Raw genomic sequence first — 18,137 nt, forward strand, 5'->3', positions numbered from 1 at the left:
TACTTGGTACTGAATCTTTATCTTAGGAAATTCATTTCTTAAATTTACATCTGTGACATGGATTCAGTATTGTTAAAAAAAAAAGATTTTATTTATTACAAGGTTTGTGAGGCTTATGATTTAATTTTATGAGAAGATTATGTTTGATATTTTTAAGAGACTTAGGCAGGAATTCCCTGGCCAGCCAGTGATTAGGGCCTGGTGTTATCACTGCTCTGGCCTCGCTCAGTCTCTGGTTGGGGAACTAAGATCCCACACTGCATGGCCTGGCCAAAAAAAACAAAAAACAAAGACACTTGGCTAATTTATCCTTTAAAATTCTCTATTTTAGATTCCCAATTTTCTGCATTTGACTCCTGTAGCAATTAAAAAGCACTGTGAGGCTCTTAAAGGTATGTGGTTGTTTTATAATATGAACTTAATATTTTATTAATTTAACAGGAATCTCATTTCCAATGATAAAGGGGTCAGTTTATCAAAAGGATACAGTATTTGTAAATATTTGGGCACCAAAAATTGGAGCACTTAATATACAGAAAATATTTACAGAATTGAAGGAAGAAATAGAAAGCAATACAATTATAGTAGGGGGCTTCAGTACTCCACCTTCAACAATGGGTAGATCATCCAGATGGAAAATCAGTAAGGAGAGGTTGGATTTAAGCTTACACATTAGACCAAATGCATTTAACAGACATTTACAGAACATTCCATCCAACAGCAGTAGAATACACTTTCTTCTCAAGTACAAATGAAACATGATTTCAAAATAGATCATATGTTAGACCATAAAATAAGTCTTAATAAAATTTAAGAAAATTGAAATCACATCAAACATTTTTTCCAGCCACAATGATTTGAAACTAGAAATCTGTTGAAAATTCACGAACATCTGGAGATTAAATAACATGCCCTTAAACACATACTGATTCAAAGAAGCAATCAAAGAGACATCCAGAAAATATCTTGAGATATGGGATGTCTCAAAAGCAGTTCCAGGAAGTAATTTTATAGTAATAACAGCCTACATAAGAATAAAGAAAAATATCAACTAAGCCACCTAACTTGGAACTAGAAAAAGAAGAACAAACTTAGCCCAGAGTTAGTAGAAGGAGGGAAGTATAATGGTTGGAATGGGACTAAATTAAGACAGGACAACAGAAATAATAAGAACTTATTTTTTGAAAAGATAAACAATATAGACAAACCTTTAGTAAGAAAAAGAGGGGCTTGAAAATTAAAAATGAAATAGGAGATGTTGCAACTGATATCACAGAAATACAAAGGATCTAAGACAATACTGTGAACATTTTTATGCCAACAAATTGGACAATCTAGAAGAAATGGATACAGTCCTATAAATATATAATGTGCTGAGACTGAAGCATAGAAAATCTGAATGGACCAGTTACTAGTAAGGAGATTGAGTCACTGCAGATGGCTTCATTGGTGATTTTTTTTTTTAATTGAATCATAGTTGATTTACAGTGTTTCCTTGATTTCAGCAATACATCAAAGTGATTCAATTAAACATACGTATAAATCTGTGTATACTTCTATAGATTATTTTCCCTTATAGATTATTTTAAAATACTGAGTATAGTTCTCTGTGCTATACAGTAGGTCTTTGTTAGTTATTTATATATAATCATGTGTATATTTTAATCCCAAGTTCCAAATTCACTGGTTTGTTCTCCTAAACATTTAAAGAATTAATATCAATCCTTCTCAAACTTCCAAAAAAGTAAAAGAGAAGAGAACACTCAAAGTCATAAACTTAGCATTATCCTGATTCCAAAACCGGACAAAGGCAAATAACACAGGCCAATATCCCTGATGAACGTAGATGCAAAACTCCTCAACAAAATATTAGCAAACCAAATTCAATGGTACATTAAAAGGATGGTGCACCATGATCAAGAAGGATTTATTTCAGGGACGCAAGGTGGTGCAGCGCCTGCAAGTAAACCAGTGTGACATATTACTAACAAATGAAAGATAAAAATCATATGATCTTCTCAATAGATGCAGAAAAGGCATTTGATAGAATTCAGTATCCTTTCATGAGAAAACTCAACATAGTGTGTATAGAGGGAACAGACTTCAGCATAATAAAGGCCACATGTAATAAGCTCAAAGCTAATATAGTACAGCAATGAAAAGCTAAAAGCTTTTCTTCTAAGATCAGGACAAGACAGGGCTGCCCACTTTCACCACTTTTATTCAACATAGTACTGGAAGTTCTAGCCAGAGCAGCTAGGCAAGAAGAAGAAACAAAAGGCATAGGAAAGGAGGAAGGAAAATTGTCATTACTTGCTGATGGCATTATTTTATGCATATAAAATCCTAATGACTCCAAAAAAACTTAATAAATGGATTCATTTATTATTTATTATTCATTCATTATAAAGTTGCAGGATACAGTTGGTATACAAAAATCAGTTGCATTTTCTGCAGTGAAGTTGGAGTTCAGAAGGAGATTAAGAAAGAGAAGTTAAGAAAATCGTTTACAATAGCACCAAAAAGAATAAAGTACTGGGTGGGGGGAGGAAGAATTGAATGAAGGCAGTCAGAAGATACAGACTTCCAGTTACAAGGTAACAATACTAAGGATGTAATGTATGATATGATAAATATAATTAATACTACTACATGTTATCTATGAAAATTTTTAAGAGAAGAAATCCTAAGAGTTCTTATCACAAGGGAGAAGTTTTGTTTCTATTTATTTTATTTTGTATTTATATGAGATGATGGATAGTCATTAAATGTATTGTGATAATCATTTCATAATTTATGTAATTCAGATTATTATGCCCTGTACCTTAAATTGCACAGTTGTTGTTGTTCAGTCCCTCAGCCGTATCTGACTCTTTGTGACCCCATGGACTACAGCACACCACGCCTCCCTGTCCCTCACTATCTCCCGAAGTTTCCCCAAGTTCTTGTCCATTGAGTTAGTAATGCTATCCAACTATCTCATCATCATCCACCCTTTTCTCCTTTTGCCTTTCATCTTTCCAGCGTCTTTTCTATTGAGTCAGCTGTTTGTGGGTGGCCAAAGTGTTGGAGCTTCAGCTTCAGCTTCAATCCTTCCAATGAGTAATCAGGGTTGATTTCCTTTACAATTGACTGGTTTGATCTCCTTGCTGTCCAAGGGACTCTCAAGAGTCTTCTCAGGCGCTACAATTCGAAAGCGTCAGTTCTTTGGTGCTCAGCCTTCTTTATGGTTCAATTCTGAAAGACCATTGCTTTGACTTTAGGGACCTTTGTCAGCAAAGTGATGTCTTTGCTTTTTAATACACTGTCTAGGTTTGTCATAAGTTTCCTTCCAAGAAGCAAAGTGTCTTCTAATTTCATGGCTGTAGTCACCATCCACAGTGATTTTGGAGCCCTAAAAGAGGAAATCTATCACTGCTTCCACCTTTTTCCCTCCTATTTGCCATAGAGTGATGAGACCAGATGCCATGATCTTAGTTTTTTTAATGTTGGGTTTTAAGCCAGCTTTTTTAAAAAGTGCTTAAAACTTATACAGTGCTATATGCCAATTATATCTCAAAACTGGAAGAAATAAAAGTAAAATATATATGAACACATAATAAAAATAAGAATAAAGTACTTAGGAATATATTTAACCAAGGGGATGAAAGATCTGTATACTGAAAACTAATATTGATGAAAGAAATTGAAGAAGACACCAAAAGTGTTAAGATACAGATTGGAAGAATTAATAATGTTAAAACACCCGCAAAACTCAAACCAATATACAGATTCAATGCAGAGTCTGTCAAAATTCCAAAGGAATTTTTCCCGGACATGGAACAAACTCCTAAAATTTGTACAGAACTGTAAAAGACCTCAAATACCCAAAGCAGTTTTGAGAAAGAAGAACAAAGCTGGGGCCATCACACATCCTGATTTCAAACTGTATTACAAAGCAATAGTAGTAGTCAAAAAACAGTATGGTATTGTCATAAAAACAGACACATAGATCAATGGAACAGAACAGAATTCCAAAATAAAGTCATGTATTTGTTCAGTTAATTTGTGACAAAAGAACCAAAAATACTTAAGGATAGTTTCTTCAGTAAATGTTGTTGGGAGACCTGGGCAGCCACATGTAAAAGGATGAAACTTGACCACATTCTTATACTATACACAAAAATGAATATGAATTAAAAACTTGAACGTAAGACTTGAAACCATAAAACTCCTCGAGAAAAACATTGCATGTCAGCTCCTTGACATTAGTCTTGGCAATGATTTTTAGGAATTTGACACCTAAAGCAAAGGCAAGGAAAGCAAAAATAAACAAGTGGGAATACATCAAACTAAAAAGCTTCTGCACAGCAAAGGAAACCATCAGTGAAGTGAAAAGGCAATCTGTGGAATGGTAGAAAACATTTGCAAGTCATGTATCTATTAAGAGGCTAATAGCCAAGATATGTAAAGAACTCACACAACTCAATAGTAAAAAAAAAAAAAAAAAGTGATTTTAATCATCAGGGGGAAAAAATTCACAATCACTGCACCAAAGTGACTATTGTCAGGAAGGTAACGTGTTGATGAGGATGTGGAGAAGAGGACCTTTGTGCACAGTTGGTGGGAATGCAAATTGGTGCAGCCACTGGAAAACACCATGGAGAGTCCTCAAAAAAATGAAAATTAGAATACTGTATAATCCAGCAATCCTATTTCTTGATATATATCCAGAGGAAATGAAGATGAAATATTGAGATACATGGACTCCCATGTTTATCTGAAGTTGATGTCTACTTGCTCAGTATAGTTATCAAGGCTTTTCAGAAAAGGAAATGAAACCAGAAACTTCACAGGTAGCCTGATTATGCTAATAGGAGAAATAAATTAGCAAACATGATTACAATGAAATTTGAGCTTCTGTAAGGGCCTTCCAGTTGAAAATTTAAAGGAAGAAGAAAAAATGAAAAGATCGTAAAAAGAGGTCTAAAAAACAGGAATAATAACCTTACACTTGAAACGAGGGAAGAAAAATCTCTTTTATTTTCATTAAGTTATATTGTCTTCTATTTTGAGACATTAGGATGAACTTCTGTCCCTTTAGATTGTATGTTTCTTTATTGGTTGGTGCCTAATGTTAGACCAAGATAATCACGATGGTGTGATCACTCACATAGAGCCAGATATCCTGGAATGTGAAGTCAAGTGGGCCTTAGAAAGCATCACGACGAACAAAGCTTGTAGAGGTGATGGCATTCCAGTTGAGCTATTTCAAATCCTGAAAGATGATGCTGTGAAAGTGCTGCACTCAATCTGCCAGCAAATTTGGAAAACTCAGCAGTGGCCACAGGACTGGAAAAGGTCAGTTTTCATTCCAGTCCCAAAGAAAGGCAATGCCAAAGAATGCTCAAACTACCACACAATTGCACTCATCTCACATGCTAGTAAAGTAATGCTCAAAATTCTCCAAGCCAGGCTTCAGCAATACGTGAACCGTGAACATCCAGATGTTCAAGCTGGCTTTAGAAGAGGCAGCGGAACCAGAGATCAAATTGCCAACATCTGCTGGATCATGGAAAAAGCAAGAGAGTTCCAGAAAAACATCTATTTCTGCTTTATTGACTATGCCAAAGCCTTTGACTGTGTGGATCATAATAAACTGTGGAAAATTCTTCAAGAGATGGGAATACCAGACCACCTGACTTGCCTCTTGAGAAATTTGTATGCAGGTCAGGAAGCAACAGTTAGAACTGGACATGGAACAACTGACTGGTTCCAAATAGGAAAAGGAGTCTGTCAAGGCTGTATATTGTCACCCTGTTTATTTAACTTCTATGCAGAGTACATCATGAGAAACGCTGGGCTGGAAGAAGCACAAGCTGGGATCAAGATTGCTGGGAGAAATCTCAATCACCACTCTTATGGCAGAAAGTGAAGAGGAACTAAAAGGCTCTTGATGAAAGTGAAAGTGGAGAGTGAAAAAGTTGGCTTAAAACTCAACATTCAGAAAACGAAGATCATGGCATCTGGTCCCATCACTTCATGGCAAATAGACGGGGAAACAGTGGAAACAGTGTCAGACTTTATTTTGGGGGGCTCCAAAATCACTGCAGATGGTGACTGCAGCCATGAAATTAAAAGACGCTTACTCCTTGGAAGAAAAGTTATGACCAACCTAGATAGCATATTCAAAAGCAGAGATATTACTTTGCCAACTAAGGTCCGTCTAGTCAAGGCTATGGTTTTTCCAGTGGTCATGTATGAATGTGAGAGTTGGACTGTGAAGAAAGCTGAGTGCCGAAGAATTGATGCTTTTGAACTGCAGTGTTGGAGAAGACTCTTGAGAGTCCCTTGGACTGCAAGGAGGTCCAACCAGTCCATTCTAAAGGAGATCAGTCCTGGGTGTTCTGTGAAAGGAATGATGCTAACGCTGAAACTCCAGCATTTTGACTACCTCATGCGAAGAGTTGACTCATTGGAAAAGACTCTGATGCTGGGAGGGATTGGGGGCAGGAGAAGGGGACAATGGAGGATGAGATGGCTGGATGGATGAGATCACCGATTTGATGGACATGAGTTTGATTGAACTCTGAGAGTTGGTGATGGACAGGGAGGCCTGGAGTGCTGCAGTTTATGGGGTCGCAAACAGTTGGATACGACTGAGCCGACTGAACTGAACTGAATGTTAGACTGACAGAGATCACTGGTGCACATTTGTGCCCCATATGACACAAATCATATGTAATTTTTTGATCCTTTGCAAAGCCAGTTAACAAATGCATTGTTGTTCAGTCGCCCAGTCGTGTCCAATTCTTTGTGACCCTGTGGATTGCAGCACACCAGGCCTCCCTATCCCTCACCATCTCCCGAAGTTTGCCCAAGTTCATGTCCGTTGCATTGGTGATGCCACCCAGCCATCTCATCCTCTGATACTCTCTTCTCCTTCTACTCTGAATCTTTCCCATCATTGAGGACTTTTCCAGTGAGTCGGCTTTTCGCATCAGACCAAAATGCTGGAGCTTCAGCATCAGTCCTCCCAATGGTTTTCATAGTTGATTTCCCTTAAGATTGACTGGTTTGATCTCCTTGCTGTCCAGGAGACTTTCAGGAGTCTTCTCTAGCACCCCAGTTCAAAGGCATCAATTCTTTGGCACTCTGCCTTCTTTCCACCCAAAAGTGAAAAAGTGGAAGTCTGAGCAGTCATGTCCAACTCTGTGACCCCATGAACTGCAGCCTGCCACGCTCCCCTGTCCATGGATTTCTCCAGGCCAGAATACTGGAGGGTATTGCCATTCCCTTCTCCAGAAGAGCTTCCCAACCCAGGAACTGAACCCAGGTCTCCTGCATTGCAGGCAAACTCTTTGCTGTCTGAGCCACCAGGGAAGCCTCTTACACCCAAAGATGGGCACAATGAAGGACAGAAAGAGTAGAGACCTAGTAGACGCTGAAGAGATGAAGACGAAATGGAAAGAATACACAGAAGAACAAATATATTACCCTGTGATAAATTCCACTTTTTTGTTTTTTAAACATTATTTTTTAATGTGCATTTATAATTTAGAAACTGGTAATGAGATAGTTTGAAAATACTTCATAGTTTTTAAATGAAAGGGTTTTATACAGTGCATTTAGAAGGGCATTATATTTTATAATATTTAAGTGAGTGTTTTAATCTTAATTTTGCCTTTATACTTTTGCCTTCTTCTAGATTTAGATCATATCTTCCAAATAACTCAAAAGGCTTTTCAAGTATTTCTTCTCAATTTTCTTTCAGAGTAGGTCAGTTCAGATTTTGTATCTGACTTGCAAATGGAAAATCTGAAGCACAGGAAAGTTAGGTAATTTACTAAAACTTTAATAATCAGTGGCAGAAGTTAAGTAAAAACCAAGGTCTTCCGAATTCTAGTCTGTTGGTCTACCTATCAGATGAAAAAAAGGTTGAGAAGGGTCTATTATGTACTTTCCAGTTGGCTGGGGTTTTTTGAGCATATAATCGGGCAATTTAATTTAAAAACTGTAATTATCATCTGGTGATTGAAATGACTTATCCAAAGTTTAAAAGAAAAAAAGGTCAGTACAAACTCAGTAACTCATAAAATTCCCCAAACTAGTCTGTCTAATAAAGTTGTCTGGCACTGTTGCATCTTACAGTACAGGATACTGGGATTAGTCCGTAATGGGAATGCAGTTTAACCCCAGGAATTTTGCTCCATTCATTTTATTTAAATGTCAGAATGTTCTTAATGGCAAAGCTATTTCTTTCCCCTCAGTGTGTCTGGGTATTGATCTCTTAAACACAGTATTTAGGGAATGGTGTGAGCTATACTTAATTTGCTAACATATATTTAGTCCCAGGTCTTGGAAAGTCTCTGTAATCTGGAGTGACATTTTGCTGACTGATTTTAAAGTCTAAACGGGAGCTAAATATAGTGTCTACTATAAGAACGTTGTTAGCTCAGGGAAAATGTTGTTGGAAAAAGCATGGATCCATGGGGTCTCATCCGTTTGATCTAAGAAACCTATTACTTTTAGCTCTTCTTAGGAAGAGGTTGTTTAGGAAATGGGATTTCTGTTAAGGGGAACCTGATAATCTCAGAAGTTTTCATCCCAGACTGGGAGCCCTCTACTGTACTAACTTGATAGACTAGGGCAAAATGAAATCAGCTGTCCACTTAGGGAGTGCCTCGATATTGTACTGATAGCTACAGGAGGCTGAGAGCTCTCTCATTTCCTTGAAAGATTTTTTCTTTTCCATTTGAGGCCTGAGTTTGCACCTCTGTGCTATGAGCAGTGTTCTCCAGGCTTGGAACTTCTGGTTGTAGCCCAGATCTCAGACGTAGACCCACTCTCTCCAGACTGGCTGTCTTGCGTGAATATGCGGACAAGTCTGTTCTTCTTTCCATTTAGTGCCAGGAGCTCAGAAGTCAAAATAAACATGAATTAAGGATCATTTAAAACTGAGGCTCTACAGTTAGAGGCCCTGTTGACTCAATTTCGGAAAGAAGGTTGACATCATCTCATTTCTGTGGTAGAGCTTGCACCACGTGGCTTGGTGGATGTTAGTTCCCTGACCTGGGCCAAGAGAGCACCAACTCCTACCCAATGGACCCCCTGGGAATCCCCTCTTAGAGCTCTTCAGAGCTTCTATCACTTCCCTTCAACTGATTTCTTTTCCATGTGTCAGTACTTTTAATGTTGTGCACATCAAGTTATAGGGAAAAGACAGCTGTAAACAAGATGCAGCCCCTCTACTTCCATGAACAGCACACGGCATTACAGTAAGCCAAGTTTATATTCAGCCATCAAATGCAGTTCTCCTATTAGTTCACTTTTTGATGGGTCATTAAGAATGTCTTCAAATCCAATAGTCTCATCTGCTGCTGCTGTTGCTAATTCACTTCAGTCATGTCTGACTCTATGATCCGATAGAAGGCAGCCCACCAGGCTCCCCCGTCCCTGGGATTCTCCAGGCAGGAACACTGGAGTGGGTTGCCATTTCCTTCTCCAATGTGTGAAAGTGAAAAGTGAAAAGGAAGTCGCTCAGTCGTGTCCGACTCTTAGCGACCTCATGGACTGCCGCCTACCAGGCTCCTCTGTCCATGGGATTTTCCAGGCAAGAGTACTGGAGTGGGTTGCCATTGCTTTCTACAAATAGTCTCATTGTTACCCCTCAAGATATCCAGTGAAAGGTTTGAGCTTGGAGGAAATGGAAGAGGCTTAACCTGCTGCCCTGCCTTGAATTCCATCTGCAGTTTTAGTGGCGCAAATAGAGCCTGGATGTTTCTCAGTGTGGAGAAGTTCATCTTATCTTGGTTGAGCTGGTAATTTTTTTCTGATAATTCAAGAGGATGACTGGGCAGAAGTTCATTTTTCACACAAGAGAGACCTTTTCGAAGAAGATGATGACTTTCAAAAGGTCCACCTGCTGGACAGCTCAGTAACTGGAATACTGCCCTTTAGCTGAGATCCAAGTTCTCTGGCATTCATGTTCAATTTGTTCGGCGCACAAACTCTCACCCTGTTACGGTCAGCTGGCCCTGCCGCTCACTTCCGTTTCCCCTTCAACTGATTTTTAATAACCTTCATTTGGATGTGAATTCATATTACATATTGCCATTTCAAAAACAATAATGCTCCAGGCTCTATGAAATTTTTTGCTTTCAGTTGGTCAGAAATTAACACTGTCTCATAACAGAAATGTGTAAAGCTATAATAAGCTTCCATCAGGTCATAGTTCCCTTTTAACTTACTGCTCCCCATCAAACCTGAACTAGCTAAATCATTCCCTTAATTAAATCCCCTAATTAGAAAGAATTAGGAAGAAAAGTGATGCGTGTGGGATGATGATGTATATAAAGTGCAGAAGAGAATCTGTTCTTTCATTCCATGTATCCTGAAAGGTAAATCCCTCAATAATTTAATTTTGTCTGGTAATATATATTACAATGAGAATTATAAAACTACAATTGAAATTTTTTTTTATTCTCAGATTTTTGCACTGAGTGGCCAGCTGCGTTAGACAGTGATGAGAAATGTGAGAAGCACTTTCCAATTGAAATTGACACAGCTGATTATGTTTCATCAGGACCATCTATCCGAAACCCCAAAGCACGAGTAGTGACCTTAAGGGTAAGAGTTATTTTTTAAAAAATAAGAATTATGATAACACTTTATAATAGTATTTTGTATGTGTGACTATAAAACTGATACAGTTAGGCTTTCTAGTAGTTTTCTTTATTAGAAACATATAGTGAATATTCTTAGAAATTAATATTTTTATATAGTTCTGATTATGTTCCTCAGATAACTTACTAAAATGAGAAGCCAGGTCAAAGGATATAGATCTTTTAAGGATTTTTTATATATATTGTGATAGTTTTTTGATTATATAAAATTCCTCCAAATACAATACCAGCAGATTGTGAAAAAAGGCTGTATTTTCCTGTACTCTTACCAGATTAGATATTATTATTACCTATTAGCTTGATAGGTAAAAATTTTATTTGAAATATATATGTCTTTGAATTCAATGAGGGTGAAAGTTTATTCCTTTGTAAAATACTTTTTTTTGCTCCTTTGCCCATTGTAATGCTGTATTGATTTCTTACAAACTTATTTTTTCTTTTTAATAGCAGCTTTGTTGAGATAATTCACCTACTATAGAATTCATCCTTTTAAAGTTTACAGCTCAGTGGTTTTTAGCATAGTCACAGAAATGTGCAACCGTCACCACTACTTAACTCCAGAAATTTTCATCACCATAGAAAGGAAATCCCATACCCATTATCAATCACTCTCTTTTCTCCAGTGTTCTTTACTTCCCCCAAGCTCCTATCAACTACTAATCTTACTTTCTTTCTTTGTAGATCTGCCTATTCTTGACATTTCATGTAAATGAATAATATAACATGTATGCTTTTGCCTAGTATAATGCTTTCAGTGTTTCATCTGTTACGCATCAATTCTTCATTTCTTTTTATTGCCAAATAATATTTCATTTTATGGATACACCACACTTTTTTTTTTTTTTTTTTTATCCACTTGGGCTTCCCTGGTGGCTCAGATAAAGATTCCACCTGCAGTACTAGGAGAACTGGGTTCAATCCCTGGGTCAGGAAGATCCCGTGGAGAAGGAAATGGCAACCCACTCAAGTGTTCTTGTCTGGAGAATTCCATGGACAGAGGAGTCTGGGGGGCGGCTACAGTCCATGGGGTTGCAAAGAATCAGAGATAACTGAGCAATTAACACTTGCACTTCACTTTTATTTATCCACTTTACAGTCAGTAGACATTTGAGTTGTTTAAACCAGGATCCAGTCAAACACAGTTGCATTTGCCTGCAATGTTATTTGCGTCTTTTTAAATCTAGAACAGCAAAGGACCCTGCGACTCCTTTTCCCACCCCCCGACCTGCCACCCCCACCATGACGCAGACAAGTTAAAGAGACAGGCATTTTATTCTGCAGCATTCCCTACCTTCTGCAGTTGTCAATGCATCGTGATGTCACTTACCTTATTTTTCTGTATTTCATATAAGCTGGAAGTTAGATTTAAGGGGCTGATTACAGTTAACTGTGACAACAGTATTTGAGAGATGTTGCTATGTATTTTATATTGCATTCCATGAGAAGACACGTAAAGTCTGGTTACTATATTTTTAGTATGCTGAGATTGATCACATGCTTAAGAGACTGACAACACAATCTTTCCCTAATGTGAGGTTATATATTTTCCATTTCCCTTGAACAGGTAAGTGTGGATAGGTATGTTCAGCAAATTTTAATCAAATAAAATCGTATGCTTTTTGATATTCGAAGTGTGTCCAAACTTTGGCCAGTAGGAGTCTCAGCTGATTCCTATATCCTTTTTTTTTTTTAACAATCCCATTAGCATTCGAAAATTTCCTTGCCTTCTGACACAAGATGGCCCAGGCTCCTTTTATAGTGTATTTCGTATCTCAGACCTGGAATTAGCTATTTCTCTAGGAACTCTGATACATTTTAGTGAACATTGATGTTTGGAGACCAAAATCTGAATGCTAGGACTTTTCAGTTGGTTCTTTGGGTCATTTCTCAAGAAATAAATGATAATTAATGGTAGTTTTCATTTTTAACATCTTGTTTTTTGTTTTCCTTTGCATTAGTTTCTAAAATGTTTATATAGTCCCTTGTGCTGCTCTAAAATGTGTGTGCCTCTAGTGTTTAGCCTTTAACTCTGAAATGGACCCCAGTTTGAGACAGTAGTCCCTATTATGTTAACGACTGCTAAGTCACTTCAGTCGTGTCCAACTCTATGCGACCCCATAGACGGCAGCCCACTAGGCTCCTCCGTCCATGGGAGTTTACAGGCAAGAGTACTGGAGTGGGTTGCCATTTCCTGTTTCTAGTTTACTAGTATGTTTGGAATGATCTCCTTTGAATTTTTTAAAGTAACGAATTATATTTCTAGATTTTCAATTACTGAATTATTTCTTGAGTCCTGATCAGTTTATGGTACATTATTCTTTTACTTTACCACTGACTGATTTGCTATTTTAATATTTTATTTAGGACCATTTGTCTTTATCTCATGTTGCTTTGGAGGAACATCAAAGCCCTGCCTCACTCATCAGGAACATGCCACACGCCAGTGCAGTTCCACGTGTGGCCTAGTAACTCCTAAGTTAGTATTGGAAACCCTTGTTTCCCGTACTGTTGTCTCTTGATGCACATGATGTATCTTTCTCACACAGCAGTCACGGACAGTTTTTTTTTAATTAAACTTTTACTTTTAGAATAGATTTACAGAGAGGTTTCAAGGATAGTACAGAGTTTGCTGTTCAGTTCAATTCAGTTCAGTTGCTCAGTCGTGTCCGAGTCTTTGCGACCCCATAAATCGCAGCACGCCAGGCCTCCCTGTCCATCACCAACTCCCGGAGTTCACTCAAACTCATGTCCATCGAGTTGGTGATGCCATCCAGCCATCTCATCCTCTTCGTCCCCTTCTTCTCCTGCCCCCAATCCCTCCCAGCATCAGACTCTTTTCCAATGAGTCAACTCTTCACATGAGGTGGCCAAAGTACTGGAGTTTCAGCTTTAGCATCATTCCTTATGTCTCACCAAATATCTCCTATTGTTAATATCTTATGGTACTTTGGTACATTTGTTACAACTAATGAATGAATCACTATTGATACGCTTTTAATGAAAAAGTCCATACTTTATTCAGATTTCCTTAGTGTTTATCTAATTTTTTTTTTTTTTTTCAGAATCCCATCCAGGGTACCACATTGCATTAGTCATTTTGTCTCCTTAGGCTCTTCATGACTGATTGTTTCTCAGAATTTCCTTGTTTTTGGTGCCTTTGACAGTTTTGAGAAGTACCAGTTATGTATTTTGTGGAATGTCCTTCCATTTTGATATATTTGAATTTGTTTGATGTTTTTCTCATGGTTGGACTGTTCTGCGTTTTGGGGGGAAAAGCCTCAAGCAAAGTGGCATTCTCATAGTGTCAGAGCAAGGGTATAGGTTGCTCACTTGATTTATCATTGGTGATGCAGCTTAGATCTTTCTCCACTTTAAAATTACTCTTTTTTTTCTTCCTTTCCATAGTATACCCTTTAGAAGAAAGTCACTCTGCATAGCCCACATTTATGGAAGTTATACTCCACCACCTTGAGGGAGAAAGATCACACATTATTTGGAATTCTTCTATGTGGGGAATTTGTCTGTTCACCTCCATTTGTTTATTCAATCATGTATTTATATCAGTGTGGACTCAGGGATATTTATTTCATCCCTCGGATTTTGGTCCAGTAATACTTCATTGTGTTGCTCAAATTGTTTTGGTTTTGGCAGTTGTACACTTATTCACTTGGCCCCTCTGTTCCTTGGCCATGCCCATCATTTTTGTTTTAAACACATCTTCATTTTTTGACACCACAGAGTGCCCCTAGTTCATTTTAGATACTCTCTGTCCCTTTGTCCAGAGATCCTTTACTAATGTGCTTTTGAGTCACCTATTCTAGGGGGTGACTGCCCACCTTTTTGAGGGGCTTTCCAATACAAAAAGTTTGTTTTTGTACTCCATGTAATCTGTATTTTAAATTGGAAGACTCCAATTTACTGCAAAAATATGCTGAAAATCTGTGCAACCATCTTTGCATTGTATGCTAACAAATAGGCAAAATTTAATTTTAGAAATTTTTTCAGTGTTATAGCCATAACCACGGAGAAGGCAATGGCACCCCACTCCGGTACTCTTGCCTGGAAAATCCCATGGTCGGAGGAGCCTGGTAGGCTGCAGTCCATGGTGTCGCTAAGAGTCAGACACAACTGAGCAACTTCCCTTTCACTTTTCACTTTCATGCATTGGAGAAGGAAATGGCAACCCACTCCAGTGTTCTTGCCTGGAAAATCCCAGGAACGGGGGAGCCTGGTGGGCTGCTGTCTATGGGGTTGCACAGAGTCGGACACGACTGAAGTGACTTAGCAGTAGCAGAAGCAGCCATATATAACTTGTAATTTTCTTTCTTTGAGTTTCAGTGTCAGGGTTATGAAATGAATTTTTGAAGCTTTTCAGCATTTTTTTTAAATCCATAGGATAGTTTAAGTGTCTAGCAATATAATTATGTATTTAGAGATACTTAAAATATAAAAATTACAAAAGATTTATTATATACATTTTATGAAACATAGGATCGACAAAGGAAAACAGAAGAACTTAAAAGTCTGCTTTACTGATACCATTCCGTGGGTTAACAGAGTGTCTATTATAGACTAATAATACCTCATACATTTTTAAGAACTTAATAAATGTTAACTTCTTTTAATAATAATGATAATAACAAACACTGAGTTCTGTGTTTTATGGTAAAATCTCCGAACCCAGAGAAACCTAGATTCTGTTTTTCTGGCCGTACCATGGGGCTTATGGGATCTTAGTTCCCCAACCAGAGATTGAACCTGGACCCACAGCAATCAGTGGAGTCCTCACCTCTGGACCGCCAGGGAATTTCTAGGAAACTTAGATTCTAATTCATGTTTTGGGGTTTAGTTTTTGTGGGCCTTAGTCTTAAGTACTAGAATATACAGTAAGGTCCCTACTGGTTCTAAATCTGCTGATTTTGTTTCACTCAAAAATAATCAGTGCTTTACTTAAAGTATGCCCACAGATGCCACTCACTGTATCCTGTGGCCATCCCTGCCGATCAGCTCCTTGTTGCATGCCACCACACCACACCTTCCGCCATCCCTTATACCCCCTGCCTGACTCCTGGCTGCCCTTCCGAACTAGTTTCAGTCCATCTGCTGATAGTTGAGGCTCAGAGGCAGTGTCCAGACTGGTATTGTGGTCTAAGGGTAGAAGCAGGTGAAACAGATTAAAATGTGTAGACCAGCATGATTTAATGTAATATTGTGAAGATAATCAACTATTGTAAAATATTATTTAGAGATACTCAGATTTTTAAATTCAGGGAAGGAAGAGTTGGTATCATGTTCTGTGATAAGTCATAGAAGTAGTTCAGAATTTAAAGTAACATATTTGTGTAGGATTTTACTTTAAAAGTGCTTTCTTCTATTTAATCTCACTTACTCCTGACAAAACTTCTGTGAATTCTTTCTGTTTTATAAATGAGGAAACAGACAGGAAGATCACCTGATTTGTTTAAAGTCACTTATCTGTTAAGTAGAAATCTAGACATGAAGTCCAGTTCTTGGCTTATGTGTTAATGCCATTGTTCTTTAACTAATTGCATATTCTTGTAAATAGAGAAACTATTTCACTCATTTAGACCTCTTTCAATTTATGTCATTCTAAGTGGACATTTGAAGATATACACCCTACTGCAACCACCTCTGATTTGAAATGTCAACATTGTTTGGAGCATAATGTTAATAGTTTAATACTGACCCTTTAAGATACAGTAACTTTTTTTAAAAAAGTGTAAGGATTCTTTTGAATTTTGGAAAAAGAATGACGAATAAATGTCAGTCAGCTTCAAAGTAAGAGTTTTAGTCCAGGTTAAAGACTACAATTTTGCAGTGCCTTTGAGTGCTAGTAGGTGGCGGGAGTGTACCACATAGCTGCTTCTGCAGTATTTATGAGTTTCTGGCATAAGACCCTATATAACTTTTGACCATTAAAATGTTCATGTGAACATGAGTTTTAAAGCAGTTGTCACAGTAATGATCAACATTGCTGCCAATTTTTGTTTTTGACTTTCTCACATAAGAAACTAGAAACACAAATTTTTTAATGGTAAATTTTAAAAATTATTGTTAAATATCTTGATTTTTATTGAACGAGTTTTAAAAGGGAAAAATCACTACGTTCTCAGTAGCCGAATGTAAAATCTGTTTCTCTGTACTATATCTGTATGGATGCATATATTTTCATAATAATAATCACAATGTAGGTATATTTTTGGTTTTCTTATAGGTAATTCTCCATAATGCTAGCGATCAGAGTCATCATAAAACTAATATTTTATCCCTCAGACTAATAACCTGATTGTTGACATAAATTCTTTTCGGAAGACTAGTAATTTCGCATTGCCTACACCATATGATCATCCTTTGGGATTAATATTTAATTGTCATTGTTCTTATTAACGGTCTTTGCATTCATATTTATTTATTTCCTATTTTCTCTAACTCAAATTAAAAAATTCACTGTGCTTAAAAAAGAAACAACATATCCTCCCTTTTTAAAATGTGTGATTTCGTTTAGCTGATACATGTTGCGTGCTTTTTAGGTGCGAGGTCACTGCCAGGAACAGGACAGACATTGTCCTTACTCTCAGGAGTTTGTGGCCTAGTGGGAAAAATGGAAAAATAAATAAGCTCTTATGCTACAGTTGTCTTGAGAGAAATGCTGGGTTATTGAAGCTAGAAAGAAATATGTGGGATTTCAAAATCTTATTTAGCCTTTTACTTCATATAGTTTTAATTCTTGCATATGCTCAGTGCTCTCCATGGAAAGATAATGTTTAGTTTACCTCACTTGACTGTATTCTAGCCTGTAACCCGTTTTCCTGGATCCAGCCTGTTTATCACTGGATAATACCTTTCAACCAAGGCCATAATTCTCTGCAAATTAAAAAGTATGCTCATTTAGCCCAGCATTTCCCAAAATATGTTTTAAGAAAGACTAGGTTCATGAATTATCCCTTGAAAAGTGGAATCACAAGTTGAATAAATTTGAAAATTATTACATCACCATCTTGCATTTTGAAATTTCAGAATGCTGTTTAACATTTTGCTTTGTCTAAGAAATCCTGCCATGAAGAACCCAATTTAATTCAGCATTTCCTAAATAGATTCAATAGAGAGAGCCTTTTTAATGAAGTAAATTCTTTTGAAATTCTTTTTAGCAGCTTGCAGCACTAGCATTTTGAGAGATGTTGAACCGAATCATTTCAAATGTTTTGACCTCTCATGGTGCTTTATTCTGGCTTCCTTGAGATATCTGCAGCTCTTAAAATAAATGTCCCTAAACTGTTGCAGTGATATGGGTCTCATACTTGCATGGTAGGAGTCCTTAAAGCCTGTATGTTTCATCCATGTATTTTTATTTTTTATTAAAAAAATTTTTTTCATCCATTTATTTTTAAAAACAGCTTTACTAACACTTATTGAGTTGAATTCTACTAGTTACTGCTACTCATGAGCACTGTA

At 37.3% G+C, this 18,137-nt stretch overlaps 1 protein-coding gene across 1 annotated transcript in view; it reads left to right on the forward strand.

Moving 5' to 3' along the window:
- MRPS35 (mitochondrial ribosomal protein S35) overlaps positions 1-18,137 on the forward strand; it is a 46,590-nt gene that overhangs the window by 9,007 nt on the left and 19,446 nt on the right. The window contains exons 4-5 of the mRNA XM_040234615.1: positions 332-392; positions 10,469-10,608. Coding sequence (XP_040090549.1) covers positions 332-392; positions 10,469-10,608 — 201 coding nt within the window. The remainder of the gene's footprint in view (positions 1-331; positions 393-10,468; positions 10,609-18,137) is intronic.

Source organism: Oryx dammah, unplaced genomic scaffold (assembly GCF_014754425.2).
Source record: "Oryx dammah isolate SB20612 unplaced genomic scaffold, SCBI_Odam_1.1 HiC_scaffold_29, whole genome shotgun sequence".
Lineage (NCBI taxonomy): Eukaryota > Metazoa > Chordata > Mammalia > Artiodactyla > Bovidae > Oryx > Oryx dammah.